We start from the raw sequence: 19,192 nt of genomic DNA, 5'->3' as shown, positions 1-19,192 counted from the left end.
AACAGACACCCAACTCCCACCTCCACCCCTCGCCCCGCTGCTGCAGGACAGGGACCCAGACATGGCCCTCTGTGACAGCTCGTGCCAGGACCTTATCATGGTCTTAGGTGGCATCGCAGGCCACTCACTCCAGGCTGCTGCTCACTACCCCTGAGTCTCCAGTTCTGCCTCTCTTCCTTGTGCCCCTGTCCTTCTGTTCCTCTTTCTCTTCCATTTCTCCACTACTTACTCTCTCATCTTGGTGCTGCCCTGGGTGTCTAGAGCCACCTCAGGAGCGACTCCAACCTTGTGCCACGTGGCACTGGGCAGGGGTTGTCTCTGGTGCGATCTGCTCACACTGGCCTGTGTGGCACTGAGCTTAGGCTTATCTCAGGTCTCACCTGCTCCCCCGGGCCCTCCGCCTGACTACCTACCTGTCTTGGGATAGTTGCAGGTGTAGTCTACCTGCCCGGGCTGCATGGTGCCGGCAAGTCTTCAGTGCCAACCTCTCTCCTGCTCCCCTGCCTGCAAGTAGAAGGGAATGTTCTTCCAGCCCAGCATGGAGTCCTGTTTTTGGTTTTTTTGAGACAGAGTTTCTCTATGTAGCCCTGGCTGTCCTGGACCAGGCTGGCCTTGAACTCAGAGATCTGCCTGCCTCTGCTTCCAAAATTCTAGGATTAAAGGTATTTGCCACCACTACCTGTCAGATTATTATGTCTTAAAAAGTTAACTGAGACTTCTTAGTTGTGTCCTTCCAGTTTTAAATGTCTTCTCCATCAGAACACTCTGTTCTAAACAGCGAGTGAGCTCTCGGATCTCAAGGTCATTGTTATGTTTTTGAATTGCTGACCGTCTTTCCAACCACTGCTGTAAAAGCTTTTTCTGTTGACAGATTGGAAGTGTGTTTCTTGGGTTTGTGTTCTGATACAGTGGTTTCTGCCTTCTATTTCAAGTTTACTAACATTCGGGTTTTGAGTAATATGACTTTTTATTATTTATCAAAAATTCTCTTTTATTTCTCAAATGTCTGCTTGCTTTGTTTATTTATTTATTTTGCAATAAAATTAGTTCATTGTTTTGGGAGTCTCAGTATTGGCCAAGGTAGCCTCAACTTCTTAGGCTCAGACAATCCTCCTGCCTCAGCTTCCCAAATAGTTGCAGCTACAGGAGTCTGCCACTTACTGTGCCTGACTGTAAAGGGGAACAAACTTATTTATTTGTTTTTTTTTTTTTTTGAGGAAGGGTTTCTCTGTGTAGCCCTGCTGTAGACCACACCTGTCTCAAACTCACCGAGACCCGCCTGCCTCTGCATCCCCGAGTGCCGCACCCTTTAAGACGAACTTCTTAAATCTCACACACAGTTTTGTGTCTGGCAGTCTTATAGAACTAATATCATCTCTGATAGTCTTCACATCTTTAGAATTACCTTTACATGTGTACATGCTGATGCCCACAGAATTTAGGATGCTGCTGCCAGCCCTGCGCATTAAGGCTGACAGTATTGACTGGCCTGTACACTGTGGTGATTCTGCCTTCCTCACCTTGTCTGTGCCATTGTTTGCATAATGCATCTTTTGGGGCTGGAGAGATGGCTCAGAGGTTAAGAGCACTGGCATAATGCATCTTTTGCTTTGTCTGTTAGCGCATAAAAGTCATACAACATTCTGCCTGCACACCAGATCTTACTATAGATGGTTATGAGCCACCATGTTGTTGCTGGGAATTGAACTCAGGGCCTTTGGAGAACAGCGAGTGTTCTTAACCTCTGAGCCATCTCTCCAGCCCCCGATTACATCATTTCTTAACAGCAGTTTATTGATTTCTTAGTACATGAGAGGTCCATTTGGAGTATAGGAATGTAGAAGAGAACAGTGGGGCATAGGATTTGAATTTGTATTTTACAGAGGGAAGTAGAGCAAAGGAATTAATGCATGATACAGTGATTGCTCATTATTTGATCATATTGGCCAGTGGCTTTGTTGTTTTCCTTGTGACTCATGTGCTCTGTCCTCAAACATCACTCCAAGTGCTCCCAGAGCTCTGTCCTCAGATGTCCACTCCAAGTGCTCCCAGAGCTGTCCTCAGACATGACTCCAAGTGCTCACAGTGCTCTGTCCTCAGACATGACTCCAAGTGCTCACAGTGCTCTGTCCTCAGACATGACTCCAAGTGCTCACAGTGCTCTGTCCTCAGACATGACTCCAAGTGCTCACAGTGCTCTGTCCTCAGACATGACTCCAAGTGCTCACAGTGCTCTGTCCTCAGACATGACTCCAAGTGCTCACAGTGCTCTGTCCTCAGACATGACTCCAAGTGCTCACAGTGTTCTCCTTACTCTGATTTTAACTTTGGATGAGCTGTGTTAGAGCCAACCTTCCTTTTATGTTGTCTATACCAGTGAGACACTCTAGCATATCTGGGCCTAGCATTTTGACCTTAATACTTCCTAAGTCATGGGTTTTAGGGTTTGCTTGTTTTGTTTTGTTTGTTTAGGCACTTAAAAATTATAATTCATTTATTTTGTAACCTAACCTAAACGTTTACCCCTTATAAAGATGAGTCCATCAATATGTTCAATATATTATTACTTAGAGGGTAGATGTTTCACTTCATATGTTTATTTTCTTGGGTTTGTTTGTTTGCTTGTTTGTTTGTTTCTTGAGACAGGGTTTCTCTGTTTAGCTTTGGCTGTTTTTAGAACTAACTCTGTAGACCAAGCTGGCCTTGAACTCAGAAATCTGCCTACTTCTGTCTCCTTGTTCCTATTTTATTCTTAATCTTTCCTTTCCTGTAAGTTTTTTAATGGCCTGGAATTTCTTTTATTTTTGCTGCTGACAATTTGGAAGAAACATAATTTGGTTTTATCAGAGAATGGCTTATGAAGCTTTGGAATAACAGGCTTAAATTTGCATAGCTTCATTAAATTAGCACACACCTTTAATCCTAGCACTCCAGAAGCAGAGGCAGGTAGACCTCTGAGTTGAAGGTCAGTCTGGTTTACAGAGGGTTTCAGCAGAAGTCAGCTGTGGTCAGAGTCTAAGCTCATATCCATAAGTGTTGGGGCAGTGCAGAGACATACTCAGGGTGTTCAGGGAGAACTAGAGCAGTTTGCCAACAGCTTGATGCTGAAGGATAAAAGAGAAATCAAAGTAAAGCTCAGTTTGGAGCGTGGCCAGCTGATTTCCAAAATGAGGAAGATCAAACAAGTTTGGGAAGACAAACCAATTTTTGGACACAGATTACATCATTCCTGGATACACTTGGAATCATAATCAAATACCCAGCCTTGCTCATAAAATCCTACACCATCTGCTCAGCCACTCTGAGCTACTCACTTATGTTTCTCCCTTCACTCCTCTCCTTCCATTTTCTTCCTGTTTTCAAGATAAACTGTTCTGTGTACAAGACTCCTTGCCATTCAGAACTCAGCTTAGATGTTGTGTCTGCAGAGGCCAACCTAACCCACACTCTTGTGGGTTTGAATTTTCACATAGCATGTGACTGCTTGATACTTTTCCTATATGATTATTTGTTTGTCTTTCCTGGAATGTATGAGCCATAAGAGTAGTGGTCTCTCTCCAGCACTGTGTTTCAACACGTTGGGCAGTGTAGGCACGCACCAGATACTCATTCTTCCTATAAATGCACGGTGTTTCTGTTGCCTTTGAATAAGAGTGATCATTGACTACATACAGAGTGACTGTGTCACTCATTTTTCTGTCAGAGAGTCTGTAGCGTTTCTCCTTTGAATGCTGTAGGAGCTGCTGTTGCTTTCCTGGAGGTGTATTTATCTCCTCAGTGGGAGTGTGCTGCTCTGCATTGGAGGTTGGCAGTCTGCTCTTGGCTTTGAAACTAGGTTCTTCATGGAATACATTTTGATCTTTGAGAAATCTTTGCAGGTTTTCCCCCCTAAAATATAGTGAATCTATTGTTTTCCTTTGAAATTTTGTTCTTTCTGTCTTTCACAACTTTTCTTTTATCATTCATAGATTTAATTTTTTTTTCCCACTGTGTTAAGAGTACCAATTTTAAGCTGGAGAGATGAGTCAGTAGTTAAGAGTTCCTACTGCTTTTTTCAGAGAACTTGAGTTCAGTTCCCAGCACCCATATTGGGAAGTTTACACCTACCTGTTAACTCCAGTGTCAGGTTGGTCTGTTACCTTACACACACACACACACACACACACACACACACACAGAGAGAGAGAGAGAGAGAGAGAGAGAGACAGACACAGACACAGACACAGACACAGACACAGAGAGATGGAGGGAGAGAGAAATGGAAAAAAAAATCCTTAACAGTATAGTGCCAGTGACTCACAGGCCCTCCCCTTTCCTCTGCTGTGTGGTTCTCTCCAGGTGTGTTTGTCTTTAAGCGTCTTCCCTGTTTTCTGTATATTCATTTTTGCTCCTCATACAACAGTGACTTACTCGCCTCCTTCAGCACTTCTGGTTGGTTCTGTACAAGTATTGTTTTTTCCTCAGCTTCTCCACTGGACTCTACATCATTATTTTATTTCATTTGTTGCCAAAATATTCCTGTATTCATTATCCCCTTTCATTTCCTTAAAAGGTCAAAGCACTGTTGTCTAAAATTCTCTTTCGAAGGGAATGCTCATGTTTTTTGCATCTTGTAGTGTCCTTTTTTCATGGTAAAATTTGGAGCAGGATCAATGTTTTTTCCTTTAGCATTGTGGGGGAAGCCAAAGTAGATGTTGGTTCCCATGTTATTGTAGCAGACTTTGGGAATGTTAAAGCACAATATCATGTTAATGAGTTTTCCTAGGATTCATTTAAGATGTTTAAAAAAATTCTGTAGACAGCAGTATTTCAAAGTTGAAGTCTTAGCTGTATTTAGCAACTTAAGAACTTGCACTGAAGCCAGTACAGTACAAAACACTTCCTTGTATTGACTTAGCAGATGAGCTGCTTTAGGATTGGGTTAGGCGTAAAATGGTAATTACTTGCCAGTATGACAAAAAAGGGCCTATGTTTGGGAGACCATAAACAAGAGGGTATTTTTGTTTGTTTTTTATTTTTCATCATTAAGTAAATGAAATGCCAACTGGAGAATTTTAAATCTTGTTACAGCCTTACTGACTTGCCCTTGGCAATTTAATTTTATTATATTTTAGTCAAAATTTTACCAAAACAAATTGCTTTGGTGGTCATAAAAATGCTAAAGTAAGTTTTAAGGATGAAGATAAAAACAGAAAGTTGTTTGTTTGTTTATAGGACACAAAAATGATTATGAAAGAAAGTGAAGTCAACTGTCTTTCTGTGGCCCTGCGTTCTTTTTGTCTTTTTTATATACCGAAATATTACTTTTAGGAATATTTGACTATTTCTGTCTTGTTCTTATAGTAGAATCTGTATTAACCAATAAAGTCACCACTTCACACATAGTGGCATGAGATAGGATTTGGCTTACCTGTGATCGCTACTAAAACATGGTGCTGTTGTTGTGAGCTTTAAACTGCAATCTTCTGTTCTATGGCCTCAGAAATGCCCCAGAGAATTAGGCTGGTGTGATGGAGATATACCACCTTGACTTCCTGTCTTGGGTCTGAATGCATAGCTTAGCATGATGCTTGCTCAACAGGTCTGTGGCTGGTGGAGGCCAGCAGCCAAAGCAGGAACAAAACCCCAGGAAAGCTTTCTCTTTTCTTTCTTCTCTCCACTTATCCCTTTATACTTACTAGTGGTAGTTTGTTTATTGAGACAGGGTCCTATTAGTCCAGGCTGCCAACAACTTGCTATGTGGCCAATGCCTCCTATCTCTCTCTCCAACACTGGCGCTACAGAATATTTACTTACTTACTTGTTTGGTTGTTTGTTTATAAAGTTTCACCATGTAGTACTGGCTGGCCTGAGCTCACTGTGTAGTCGTAGACTGGCGTTGAATTCAGAGATCCTCTTGCCTCTGCCTCTTAGGTGCCACCATACCTGGCAAGGATATTTTAAAAATAGGAAGTTTATGATATGTTAAGTGTTATGAATCTTGCTTATAAGGATGGATTTTTTTTTTTTTTTTTTTTTTTTAGTTTTTTCTGACAGGGTTTCTCAGTGTAAGCCCTGGCTGTCCTGGAACTCACTTTGTAGAGGAGGCTGCCCTCAAACAGATCCAACTGCCTTTGCCTCTGCTTCTGGAGTGCTGGGGTTAAAGATGTGTGGCACTCTACCTGACTCTAAGGATGGACTTTAAGAAAATTGTTGTCTACATAATTAGTGTGATAAACTTTTGTTTGTTCATTTGCTTATTTTTGTCTGGTTGGTTGGTTTTTGTTTTTATTTATTATTCACAATTTATTCATTATATATTCTGATTGAAGCCCCCTCCCTCAACTGCTACACTTTTCTTCCTCTTCTCCCTAGCCCCTTCCCCTAGTCCACTGAGAGGGAGAGTTCTCCTCCTCTGCCATCTGCCAATAGCTTATCAAATCTCACCAGGACTGCCTGGATCCTCTTCCTCTGTGGCCTGGGAAGACCACATCGCCAGGGGAAAGGGATCAAAGAGCAGACAAAAATACTCAACAAAATACTTGCAAACCAAATCCAAGAACACATCGAAGATATCATCCCCTATGACCAAGTAGGCTTCATCCCAGCTATGCAGGGGTGGTTCAATATACGGAAATCCACCATTTAAAACTGAAGGAAAAAACCCACATGATCATATCCTTAGATGCTGAAAAAGGACTTGACAAAATCCAACAGTCATTCGTGCTTAAAGTCCTGGAGAGATCAGGGATACAAGGCACATACCCAAACATAGTAAAAGCAATATATAGCCAACATCAAACTCAATGGAGAGAAACTTGTAACAATCCCACTGAAATCAGGGACAAGGCAAGGCTTGTCTCTCCATGTCTCTTCAACATAGTTCTTGAAGTCCTTGCTAGAGCATTAAAACAATTAAAGGAGATCAGAGAGATTCAAATCAGAAAGGAAGAAGTCAAAGTATCACTATTTGTAGAGGATATGATAGTATACATGAGTGACCCCAGAAATTCTACCAGGGAACTCCTATAGCTGATTAACACCTTCAGCAAACTGGCTAGATACAAAATTAACTTTAAAAAAAAAATCAGTAGCCTTCCTGTATACAAAAGACAAATGGGCTGAGAAAGAAATTAGGGAAACAATACCCTTCACAATATCCATTAAAAACATAAAATATTTTGGTGTAACTCTAACCAAGCAAGTGAAAGACTAATATGAAAAAAAAAATTAAGTCTCTGAAGAAAGAAATTGAAGAAGATATCAGAAGATGTAAAGATCTCTCATGCTCATGGCTCTGTAGAATTAACATAGTAAAATGGCCATCTTACCAAAAGCAATCTACAGATTCAATGCAATTCCCATCAAATTACTATCACAATTCTTTACAGACCTTGAAAAGAAAATTCTCAATTTCATATGGAATAACAAAAAACACAGAATAGCTAAAACAATCCTCTACAATAAAAAAATCTTCTGGAGGTATCTCCATCCCTGATCTCAAGCTGTACTATAGAGCAACAATACTAAAAACTGCATGGTACCAGCATAGAAAGACTGGTGGATCAGTGTAATCAAATCGAAGACCCAGAATTAAACCCACACACCTATGGACACCTGATTTTTGACAAAGGTGCCAAAACCATACAATGGAAAAAAGATAGCATCTTCAATAAATGGTGCTGGTCTAACTGGATGTTCACATATAGAAAAATGCAAATAGACCTGCATCTATCACCCTGCACAAAATTAAAGTCCAGGTGGATCAAAAATTTCAACATAAAACCAGACACACTAAATCTGTTAAAAGAGAAAGTGGGGAAGAGCCTCAAACTCATTGGCACAGGAGACAGTTTCCTGAACAGAACACAAACAGTGCAGGCTCTAAGATCTATAATTAATAAATGGAACCTCATGAAACTGAAAAGCTTCTGTAAATCAAAGGACACTGTCAACAGAACAATATGACAGCCTACAGACTGGGAAAAGATCTTCACCAATCCTATATTTGATAGAGGGCTAATATCCAGAATATTTAAAGAACTCATGAAATTAGACACCAACAAACCAAATAATCAAATTAAAATTGGGGTACAGAGCTAAGCAGAGAATTCTCAACAGAGGAATATCGACTGGCAGAGAAACACTTGAGTGTTCAACATCCTTAGTCATCAGGGAAATGCAAATCAAAACAACCTTGAGATTTTACCTTATACCCATCAGAATGGCTAAGATAAAAAAAACTCAAGTGACAATACACACTGGAGAGGATGTTTCAACTATGTTTGTAGTGGCTTTATTTGTTAATAGCCAGAATCTGGAAACAACCTAGATATCCCTCAACAAAGGAGTGGATACAGAAATTGTGGTACATCTACACAATGGAATACTACTCCGCTATTAAAAACAAGGAAATCATAAAATTTGCAGGCAAATGGATGAAACTAGAAAAGATCATCCTGAGTGAGGTAACCCAGAAATAGAAAGACAGGCATAGTATGCTTTCACTTATAAGTGTATATTAGCTGTATAATATAGTATAGCCATACTAAAATCTACAGACCTAAAGAGGTTAAACACTAGGAGGACACTAGAGAGGATGCTTAAATCTCATTCAGAATGGCAAACAGGATAGACATCAGAACCTGTGAGAATAGAGGAAACAGGATGGGAGCCTACTATAGAGAGTCCTCTGAAAGGATTCACCCAACAGGAGATTGAAGCAGATGCTAAGACTCACATTCCAAACTTTGGATAGAGCGCATCCCTGCATACTACCCCTCTTTCTTTTGGAAGAAAGAGGGCTAGAAGGTCCTGGAGTGGACAGGAGCCCCACTAGGAGACCAACAAACCTAAAAATTCTGAGCCCAGGGGGTTCTGCAGAGACTGATGCACCAGTGGAGAACCATGCATGGAGAGGACCCAGACCCCCTGCTCAGATGTGGCCCATTGGCAGCTCAGTTTCCATGTGGGTCCCTGAGTAAGTGGAGTAGAGGCTGCCTGTGTCATGAACTCAGTTTTTGTTTTTTAATGCCATTAGGAATGTAAAATAATTTTTTACAATAAAATGTTGAGCATATCTTCATAGTTTAAAGTTTTCTAAATAGGTGGGAATATGCTAATATCTTTCAATAAGTGTTTTTAAAAACATTTATGCTACCAGGGAATCCTATTTTCTGGAAGTGCAGAAGAGAATGTAAGAGAGGAAAGGTGGGGACAGGTATGATATGTGCTCTGAACAAACCATCAGCTGTTCTAGCTAAGTGGTACATTCTCAATTCTCGAAACTGTTTACAAACTTAATAACCCTTAAGAAAAAGAGAGAGCTAAAAAGTTTTGTTTTTTCTTTTTAGGATGTATATATAGTATATGTGTACACATAGAGGTACCTACCCTCATTCTTTCCCTTATTCCCTTGAGACAAGGTCTCTCAGTGAGCCTGGCATTAAGCTGGCAGCTGAGAGGCTGCAGCCATCCTGCATTTGCTCTGCACCCCAGCACTGTGCTCAAAGGATGAGCATGACCATATCTGCTTCTTCATGTGGGTTCTGGGAATGAAAATTCAGGTCCATATGCCTGTGACCAGATACTCTGTTTACTGAGCAATCTTCCCAGGCCTATTGTTTTGAATAAAAAAAAATTTATATGTATACATGTATATATCCTATGTATGTATGTATACATGTGTGTGCAGGTACCCACAGATGACAGAAGAAGGCATTAGAGCCCCTGGAGTTGGAGTTCCAGGTAGTTGTGAGTGCTGGGAACTGAAACTCCAGTCCTCTGGAAGAGCTACATGGCCTCATGACTGCTGAGCCATCTCTCAGCCCTCATTTTCCATTTTTTAAAACTATACTATAAAATATTTATAGCCTTCTCTTCATTGTTCAGATACTTCAGTTCTGAACTGGGGGAATGTTAATGGTAGTAAAAATAAATTTAAGGGCATGTTGCACATCAGAAATTTTAGTTTAGGGTAACAGAAATGGCTCAGCAGGTCAGACCATTCCCCATGCAAGTGCCCTAGGGTCCCAGAGAAAGACCTCTGCAGTTAAGAGTTCTTTCTGCTTGTCCTGGTTGGTTTTATGTCAGCTTGGCAGAAGCTAAGGTCCTCTGAGAAGAGAGAACCTTACCTGAGAAAATGCCTCCCGACAACTGGCCTGTAGGCAAGCCTGTGGAGCAATTTATTGATTGACGGTTGATATAGAAGGGCCCAGCCCACTGTGGGCAATGCCATCCATGGGCAAGTGATCCTGTAGTGTAGAAGACTTGGCCAAAGAGAGCATAATATGCAGCATTCCTCCATGACCTTTGCTTCAATTCCAGCTTCAGGATTCCTGCCTTGTGTTTCTGCCTGCCTGCCCTCAGTGATGGAGCGTTCCAAGACGAAATAAACCCTTCTCAACACTGCTTTTGGTCATGGTATTTCTCACCTGAGTAGAAATCCTAAGACACTCCTTTTTCAGAGGACTTAAGTTCAGTTCCCAACAGCTACATCAGATGGCTTACAACTCCCTTCACTACAGGGGATCACCTTCTTCTGGCCTTCATGGGTACCTGTGCATGTGTGAGAGCAAATAATTTTTTTTAAATTGTTTTGTTTTGTTTTTAATTTTTAGCACCCTTAAAAAAGCCTTTGTGCCAAACCTGTAACCCCAGCACTGTGGAGAGGGGTACACAAGGTCCTTAATGCATGCTGTCTACCAAAATGACTCAAGGTTCAGTGAGAGGCCCTGCTTCAAAGAAATAGGGGAATGATGACAGAATAGGACATTTAGCACCCTCCCCTGGCCTCCACCTCTGCATGGCTACATGTACTCATGTGTGTTCATGTGCATATGCCCCACACACAAAAAATTTATTATATTGGTTTTAAGTAATATATAAATGAATAAAAGCTAAATAGAATTTTTTTTGTACCAATTAAAGCACAGGTAATGTATTGCACTAATAAGGCTGTCTGTTTCCCAGTTCAGCTTTGAACACAAAATAAAATTAAAGTTACTTTTTGCTTTTCTTTTTTTTTTCTTTCTTTTTTCCTGACATGAGAGTACGAGCCTGTAATCCCAGCTCTTGGGAGGCAGAGGCAGGTGGATCTCTGTGAGTTCAAGGCCAGCCTGGTCTACAAAGGGAGTCCAGGACAGCCAAGGCTACACAGAGAAACCCTGTCTCAAAAAAATTAAAAATAGTGTTTGTTTCTGTATGTTAAAAATCTGTGACCTTCAGTGCCAGATTCTAGATTAGTAAATTTAAAACTCACACAGTTTTCTAGATGAAGGAAGCTGAAGCCAAAGATTGCAAGTTTAAGGCGAGCATGTTACAGTGAGTTCAAACCTAGCATGGTCAATTTAGTGAGACCCTGTCTTAAAATATTTTTTTAAAGTGGATGAGAGGCTGGAGGTGTAGCATAGTAGGAGAGCATTTACCTGGAAGGCAAGAGGCCCTAGTTTCAAGGCCCAATACTGTAGTGTTTTTGTTTGTTTGTTTAAATGGTTTTAAGGTCCTTTATCAGTAAACATTCCGCACTCATTTTGTTCAGTGGGGAAAAAAGTTATGGTTCTTGATTACCACTTGAATCAACCAAATCTACATGAGCATCAGCATTGAGTCCCTGTCTTCATGGCTATGTGAAGCTTAGCAAATGCAATATTTAGCATTGGAGTTATTTGGGTTTCTGAAAGCAGTTAATTTTTAAAGTGTGTGTGTCTGTGTGGGAGTGCACGCGTGTGCGGCTGAACATGCATTGTACACATGCACGAACAAGACAGAAGTCAACGTCAGATGTTGAACGTCAGAACCCATTTACCCATTTTCTGAGACAGGCACTCTCCCTGAAGCCTGGGGCTCTTCACTGCTAAATTGGCTCGCCAGCCAACCCCAGGGTTCCTCCTGTATCCACCTCCCTAGTAGTGAGATTGCAGGCCTGCACCTCCAGTTCTGAACAGATACTGAGGATTGAATTCAGCAAGTTCTTCACCAAACTATCTTCCCAGCCTGGATTTCCCTTTTAAGGCTGCATACTTTCATTATTTATAGATACCTTGTGTTTTCCAACTCTCACCATGAATGATTGCTCCCACCTCTTGGCTCCTGTGAGTAGCATTGCTATGGTCATGGAATCTTTGAGATTCCAGATGTGCTCCTTGGATGTGTACTTAGAAGTTGGCTACTCCGTAAATAACTAGATCATATAGTAGTTCTATTTTTATTTTTAAATTGTAAAGACCTACCATACTGGTTTCTGTAATAGCTGCATCATTTTATGATCCCAGCAGTGGGGCACAAGGGTTCCATGTTTTCTACATTCCTGCTGTTACTTTAAAACAAAACAAAAAAACAAACAAACAAACAAAAAAAAAAACCAGCAACCAATCGTTGGTGGCACACACCCTTAATCCCAGCACTTGGAAGGCAGAGGCAGGTGGATATCTGTGAGATCAAGGCCAGCCTGGTCTACAAAGCGAGGTCCAAGACAGCTAATACTACAACGAGAAACCCTCTCTGTAAAAACTGGAATAAAAGCCCAGCCCATCCTTGTGGGTTTCTCTGATTAATGCTGTTGAACATATTTTCATATGATTATTAATATTTGTTGTCTTTGGATAAATGCTAACATTTGTTGCCTATTCTTGATGAAGCTTTTGATTTGTGATTGTTGAGTTATAGGTTTTTATATATTAACGCCTTATCAGATACATCATATCACATAACATTTTTTTTTTTTTCATTCCACAGGCTGCTTCTTAGTCTGTTGATGGTGCCCTTTGATAAACTTGAATTTTTAAAGTTTGGTGTATAGCTGTGCTTCTGGTGTCACACCTAGCACATTTCTCAGCCCGGTGTCATAAGCCTTTTACTAGGATTTCTTCTAGGAGTTGTGTGTTATGATAACTTAGGTCTTTAATTCATTTTGACTCACGGGTCTATTTTACGGTTAGTTTCCATCTTTCTTCTCTTACAAGTGTATAGCAGCACTGTTGTATAAGTAAATTATCATACATACATGAGGGCTTATTTCTGGGTTCTGCTCCATTTATGTGTGTGTCTGTATTTGTGCTAATACTGACCTGTTTTGGTTATTGTAGCATTCAGTACCTTGGATAACTGGAAACACAGTCTTAAAGTTTTGTTCTTTTTAAAGATTGCTTTGGTTATTGAGGGTCCCTTGAAATCTCAGGAGGTTTGTTTGTTTGTGGTTTTTGGTTGTTGTTGTTGTTGGTTTTGGGTTTTTGTTTTTGTTTTTGTTTTTGTTTTAGTTGGTTTTTTGTTTTGTTTGCTTGCTTCTGAATAAAATTTCTGTTGGGATTTTTATGGAGATTATGTTAAATAAGTGCTGTTGAGCATAGTATGATTCCATCTACTTGAGTCTTCTTTCTGTACTATTTTATGGTTCTTGGTGGATACATCTTTCACCTTGCTCCATTTTCTTTCCAGGTATTTTATTTTGGGGGTGCTATTATGAATGAAATTATTTTATTTTGTCGTTGGTTGTTCCTTGCTCCTGTATAAAAGCACTAGTTTACTGAGCTGCAGGTGTGCTGGCTTCACTGGTTCTAGCAGATTTTAGTAGGATCTAGAAGATGATGTCATCTGTGAACATATTGTTACTTGTTCCTTTCCAACTTGAGAGTTACTAAAGTGACTTTTAATGACATGAACAGTGCTTATTTTATTATTGGCTGAAAGTAGTCTTTTAAGGTATGGAATGTGGGTCCCATTCATGGATATGGTAGGAGGAACCTCATAATTACATACTTAGAGAAATGGAAGAAAATATCAGAATGCTAATAATGATCACTGTGTATCTGGTTGGTAAGTTTATGAGTAATTTTTATTTCATTCCTTCTGTTCCTGTGTTGACAAAATACTTATGTTAATATTGATACAGTAATACAGACTAGAACACAAAAAGGTTTCATTATTTAAAAAGTAACAGTTCTATTATTGGTGCCTCAATAAGATGAACATGGTTTGGCTTTCTGTATCATTTGGAAGCATCATTGTAATAATTTAACCTTTGAGCAACAAGGTGGAAATGTATACAGTAGACCTTTAAAGCATAAATCAGTTAATATTTGATGAAATAATAATATTTGATGAAAGGCTTGCTTCAGTAATAAATATCTAATGGAAGTATTAAAATATATTAATGTATTGACAGTGAGTCAACTTATTAAAAGTTATCCAAGTTAGGTCTGGTCCCAGCGTCTTTCATTTAGTATGTAGAGCTTCCATCCCTCTTTCATGCCTGATGGACTTACTTCATGACTGACATGGAACACTCTTTTCCCAGGGTTTCAGGCTAAATTCTGCAATCCCAAGACTGAAAGAAACCAGGATGACAATCCAGTGGCCTCTGTGGCTCCCCGCTTTCTCAGTTCCACTTTGGTGTGGCCAGCAGCCACCCTTATCAGAGGCAGGGAAAACACACTGGAGGCTTATCTGGGGAGTGCTGTTCCCCTATCAGGACTTACTTAGCTGTAGGGCTTTCAGAGTACTTTAAAAAGAACTGAAGCCATAGTGATGTATAGCTTTTGATTCTATATCCTGTTTTTACCGAGACTCAACTAATGACTAAAAATGGACCAATTTTTCATAGTTCATCTTTTCAAGAGACAAAAGCTGTCTTGTGCCAGGCTGTAGCTGCCTGTCCTCTTGTCCACCCAGGTACTTTCAGCAGCCAGGTAACTTAGCACAGACAATAGTTTGAGGGAGGGTCATTGCCTTAGAAGGGTGGGGGATGACTCATAGAGGGCCAGTGGAGTCCTTTACACTATGTTTAACATAAACAGATTAGTCAGGGAGAGGGACTGGAACTGTAGTAAATGTTGAAACGTGTGCAAGATACTCAGGTGGGAATGAGAAGGCTGCTAAAACTGGAGATAAGGAGTTCTGTGGTTCTCAGCTAATTAGTCTCATCCCTAACATGGCCTGGATAAGATGAAACTCAACTTTAGACACAACGTAAAACCCGTTTGTAGAGGAGTAGAAGTAGCCTGCATCCTGCAAACCCAGCATACAAGCCCAGTGCCTTTCCTGTGTACTGAAATGAGCATGCTGAGAAAGAAATGGGGGAAAGCCAAACTAGGACTAAGCCCAGCCAATGAGCTGAAAGACCTGGACAGGAAACACTGAACCAAGGCCAGTGATTCTTGAGTACACTTGCCACCAAGCCTGGTGACCTGAGGCCAATCCCTGGAACCTCCACAGTAGGAGAGAACTGACTCCGCAGGTTGTTTTCTCATCTCCACTCGTGTGCAAATGTGCACACACACACATACACACACCCTCAAATGTAATCTTTTTTAATGCCAACACTGAATTACACTAAGTAGAATAAGCTAAACCTAGAAAGAGAAACATCACATGTTGCTCTATGTAAAATCTAGATTTAACAGTGTGTGTGCGGACAAATGGAATAGTCCAACTAGAAGATATGATTGCAAATAGATATGTATTGAATATTGAACCCAGTTTCACAAAACACTGTAGTACGTAAGTGTTGCCGAGTATTTCATCATACTATGAACCCTGAGATTGTTTATTTACTGGAAAAAACCCTGTTTCTAGTTGTAGTGTGACTCAGCCATATCACACACCTTTAATCCAAGAGCTTTCTGCTTGACTATTGTAAACAGGATTAACTAAAGTCAACCATAAGTCAAGAGGCAGAGCAAGCAACCAGATGACCAGAAGTGAACATAGGAGTAGTAAGAAAAAAACCATAGATAGTAAGAGGGATGGACAGAGAGATACATAGGAAGTAGAAAGGAAGGACATTCAGTTTGAGGGGTTTTTGAGGTGGAATGGAAGAAGGAGATTTCCTTCTGGGATAGTGGCTGAGAAGGAAGTCAGCTGGGTGCTTTCTCTGCCTCTCTGAGCTAGCTTGCTTTCTCCCCAGCAACTGGCTCGCGAGTCTATTGGTAAAGTCAAAAATTGAGATTTTGTTAAAAACAACATTAAAGGACATTGAGGCTCAGATACAATACTAGTGAGTGACTTTGGGCCTGGGAAGATGACTCAGAGGGTAAACTGTTTGTTGTCTGAGATTAGGTACTTGAGTTTGAATCCCTAGCATCCACATAAAAAGGCTGCTGCTGGTGGTGGTGGTGGTGGTGTGCCTGTAACCCAGTGCTGGGAGGCAAAGACAAGAGTACCCCCGGGACTCACAAGCGAATCTTGCTTAGTCAGCAAGTATCAGGTTCAGTGAGAGACCATCTGTGTTCAAAACTGAAGTGGGAAATGATAGTGGAAGACACCCAACATTGGCCTCTGAACTTTACAGGCATGCACACAAATTCTCACTACCGCTCCCCCTCCCTGCTCAAATAAAAGTAGTGGGTGAGTTCATTCCCCAATGGTCCTTAATGTGTAGATCACCCACAAAGAGATGGTCTGTAGTTCAGTGGTAGGAGTGCTGTCCTAGCAATGCATGAGGTTACGTAAATGTAAAAAACCTTAATAGTTGAACTATACCATAGATCAAATGAGCAGGACCGATAGATAACTCTGTAGTATTCCTTCAAACAACTGCAAAATATAGTCATCTCACATTTTGTCATATTTGGAGTAACGTGGTGACCAACTTATTTTGTTTTTCAGGTGATGATTTTTCTTTGATTCAGCAAGAAATATTTATGGTTAAAGAATGTAAACATTGCAACATTGTAGCCTACTTTGGGAGCTATCTCAGGTAAAATCCAAGAACGATCTATTTCATATTCTCTTTCCGTTCACTCTCTCTCCCTTTTGTGTGAATGCTACCAAGTGTGTGCATTTTGAAGATGTCCAAAATTCTAAATCTGGTAGGGTTTTCTTGCCCTCTTCCCTGCTACGTTAACTCTACCTCCTCTTTATATGGTCATGCCTTGTCTGGCAGCCCTAGTGGAGCAGTGTGAGTGGCGATAATGGAGAACAGATCCTATCTGAGCTCCTTCAAACTGAAGCACAGCTGAGGCTCACGTGCTCTCGCATGTGCTGAGGAAGGAATCGCTCTGGCAGTTTTCTGTGCTCGAGCACCCTGAACCCTGTGTGCTACAAGTAGAGCACTTACCTGAGTAGTTGGAATTACGGGCTCATAATTCTCTCTCCCTCTCTCACATTAGCAGGGAGAAACTCTGGATTTGCATGGAGTACTGCGGTGGCGGATCACTTCAGGATATTTATCATGGTACAATATAATATATATGTAATATATAATTGACACAATTATACATCTTAAGGCATGCTTTGACTTTTTATGATTGTGGGTTGACATTTCCAGCTAACAAGGGAAGTGAGTTGTATAGATTTTCTCTCTTAACATTATCCACTCTGTCCCTATAGACATGTTTAAAAACTAAGAATTCTTATTGTTGCTCTAGATGAGTCAGCTGATTTTGCTTGTGCTTGACCTAAGAGATCTATAGATACTGTAGAATATAAACTTCACTTTTTACATGGGAGTGGTGGTGTGTTCTTATTACCCCAAATGAAGTTAGCCGGACAGAGTGATCAAGAGCAGATTCATTACTGTGACAATTTTTATTAAAGTATGAGTTTGAAAAGAACATTTAGTATTATTCTAATTTAGTCAGCTTTCTTGGAACTCACACTGTAGAGCAGGTCCTTGAACTCAGAAATCCGCCTGTGCTGGGATTAAAGGTGTGCGCCACCACTGCCCGACTACTTTAGAAATAGTTTTTTGCGGGGCCTCCGTAAGTGTGATTTACGCACGGGGTCAACCATGCCCCTGGCTTTGTCCCTGAGAATGTGTTGAGGACTGAGCTCACAGCCCTTGCTCTCTGTGGACCTTCCTATGCTGCGTACTAAGTTTTGCGCATAATGAACACTTAATTTTCACTGTCCAGTTGTCTGGGAATAAACGTCTTATTTTCAAAGTGGGCTTTAAAATTGTTTTGTCTCATTCATTTCTTTCCTTCTTTCTCTCTCTCTCTCTTTTTTTTTTTTCAAGACAGGGTTTCTCTGTGTAGCCTCGGCTGTCGTCGAACTCACTTTGTAGACCAGGCTGGCCTCAAACTCACCTAGATTTCTCTGCTTCTGCCTCTCCGAGTGCTGAGATCACAGCCGTGTGCCACTGCGCCCAGCTTTGTTTCATTTCTTAATTACGAAAATACTGTATGCTCTTAGTCAGACAAAAAGGCATCCAGGGATATACGCAGGAGTTATATGCTGCTTTATTGTTTTTCAGCTAGACTGTTTTTAATGTTAGCTTCAAATGACAGTGTGCTTTTTTTATTTTTGTTGTTGTTCTTTCCTTCTAGTTACCGGACCATTGTCTGAATTGCAAATAGCCTATGTCTGCAGAGAGACCTTACAGGTACCGTATTTGCTTAAGTAGCTAGAAAAGCAGTTTCATAGTGAGTAACTGTAAAATAGTGGTTTGCCCAAAAAGCTAAAGAGTAGAAGAAAATAATCTCCCAGTTTGGCTTCCATGTTTTAATCTTGTAACGCTCCTGCCTTAATCATGAATGATTTCAAAAATGTATTCAGATGGGCGTCAAGAAGCGTGGTGGTCGCGTGTCCTCTTTGATGCTGATGTGCAGGTGGTCCTGTGCGTGGTAGTGTACTTGGATGTACGTAGTATAACCTGTGCTCAAGATCCTGTGGTCGGTGATGTCACCTGTAGATAACTTACATAATCAGCTCATGCACCGGAAATGTGGAGGCCATTGCCGCCCTGTCGTTTAGGGGGAACAGCAAAAAAGTCTGTACATTGGAGGTAGATTTTTCTTACCTCAGATATTTCCAGTCTTCGTTTGCTTTAATCCATGTATGTAGGAATGACTCGAAATATATTTTTCCACAATATGTACCTAATAGAAATATATTGTGTTTAATAAAATATAAACCTAATCATGGGCCCATACCAAAGAATTACTGACAAATTAGTTTTCTTTATATTTCAGCTTCCAAGGTTCATTGTTTCTTTAAGCAATGATAGGAGGCTAAACCTAAGAGAAAGAGTTGAAACTTTTATTTATAGTCAGGTCTAGTCTATGACTTCAGCTTCTTACACAGTTCTGGTTCCCTGGGTGTAAAATAAGGCTTTATAAGCAATGATCTCCCAAATCTGTTCCAATTTTAAAACTCCTGTCAAGCTAGCAGACTTCTGCATTTGGTCAAAATGGAGTAACAATCCCCACACCACCCAAAGCAGTATAAGAAACTTGTCAAAATACATACAGTAGTGGTTTTCAAGCATCAAGACAGG

General features: G+C 40.6%; 1 protein-coding gene across 1 annotated transcript in view; it reads left to right on the top strand.

Annotated features, from left to right (window-relative positions):
- The window catches only part of Map4k5 (mitogen-activated protein kinase kinase kinase kinase 5), a 94,630-nt gene that overhangs the window by 23,800 nt on the left and 51,638 nt on the right, over window positions 1-19,192 (top strand). The window contains exons 3-5 of the mRNA XM_060387588.1: window positions 16,582-16,672; window positions 17,085-17,149; window positions 18,243-18,298. Of these exons, the coding sequence (XP_060243571.1) occupies window positions 16,582-16,672; window positions 17,085-17,149; window positions 18,243-18,298 (212 nt within the window). The remainder of the gene's footprint in view (window positions 1-16,581; window positions 16,673-17,084; window positions 17,150-18,242; window positions 18,299-19,192) is intronic.

Source organism: Meriones unguiculatus, chromosome 7 (genome assembly GCF_030254825.1).
Source record: "Meriones unguiculatus strain TT.TT164.6M chromosome 7, Bangor_MerUng_6.1, whole genome shotgun sequence".
In the NCBI taxonomy this organism is placed as follows: domain Eukaryota; kingdom Metazoa; phylum Chordata; class Mammalia; order Rodentia; family Muridae; genus Meriones; species Meriones unguiculatus.
This window is presented reverse-complemented; position numbering and strand designations above follow the sequence as displayed.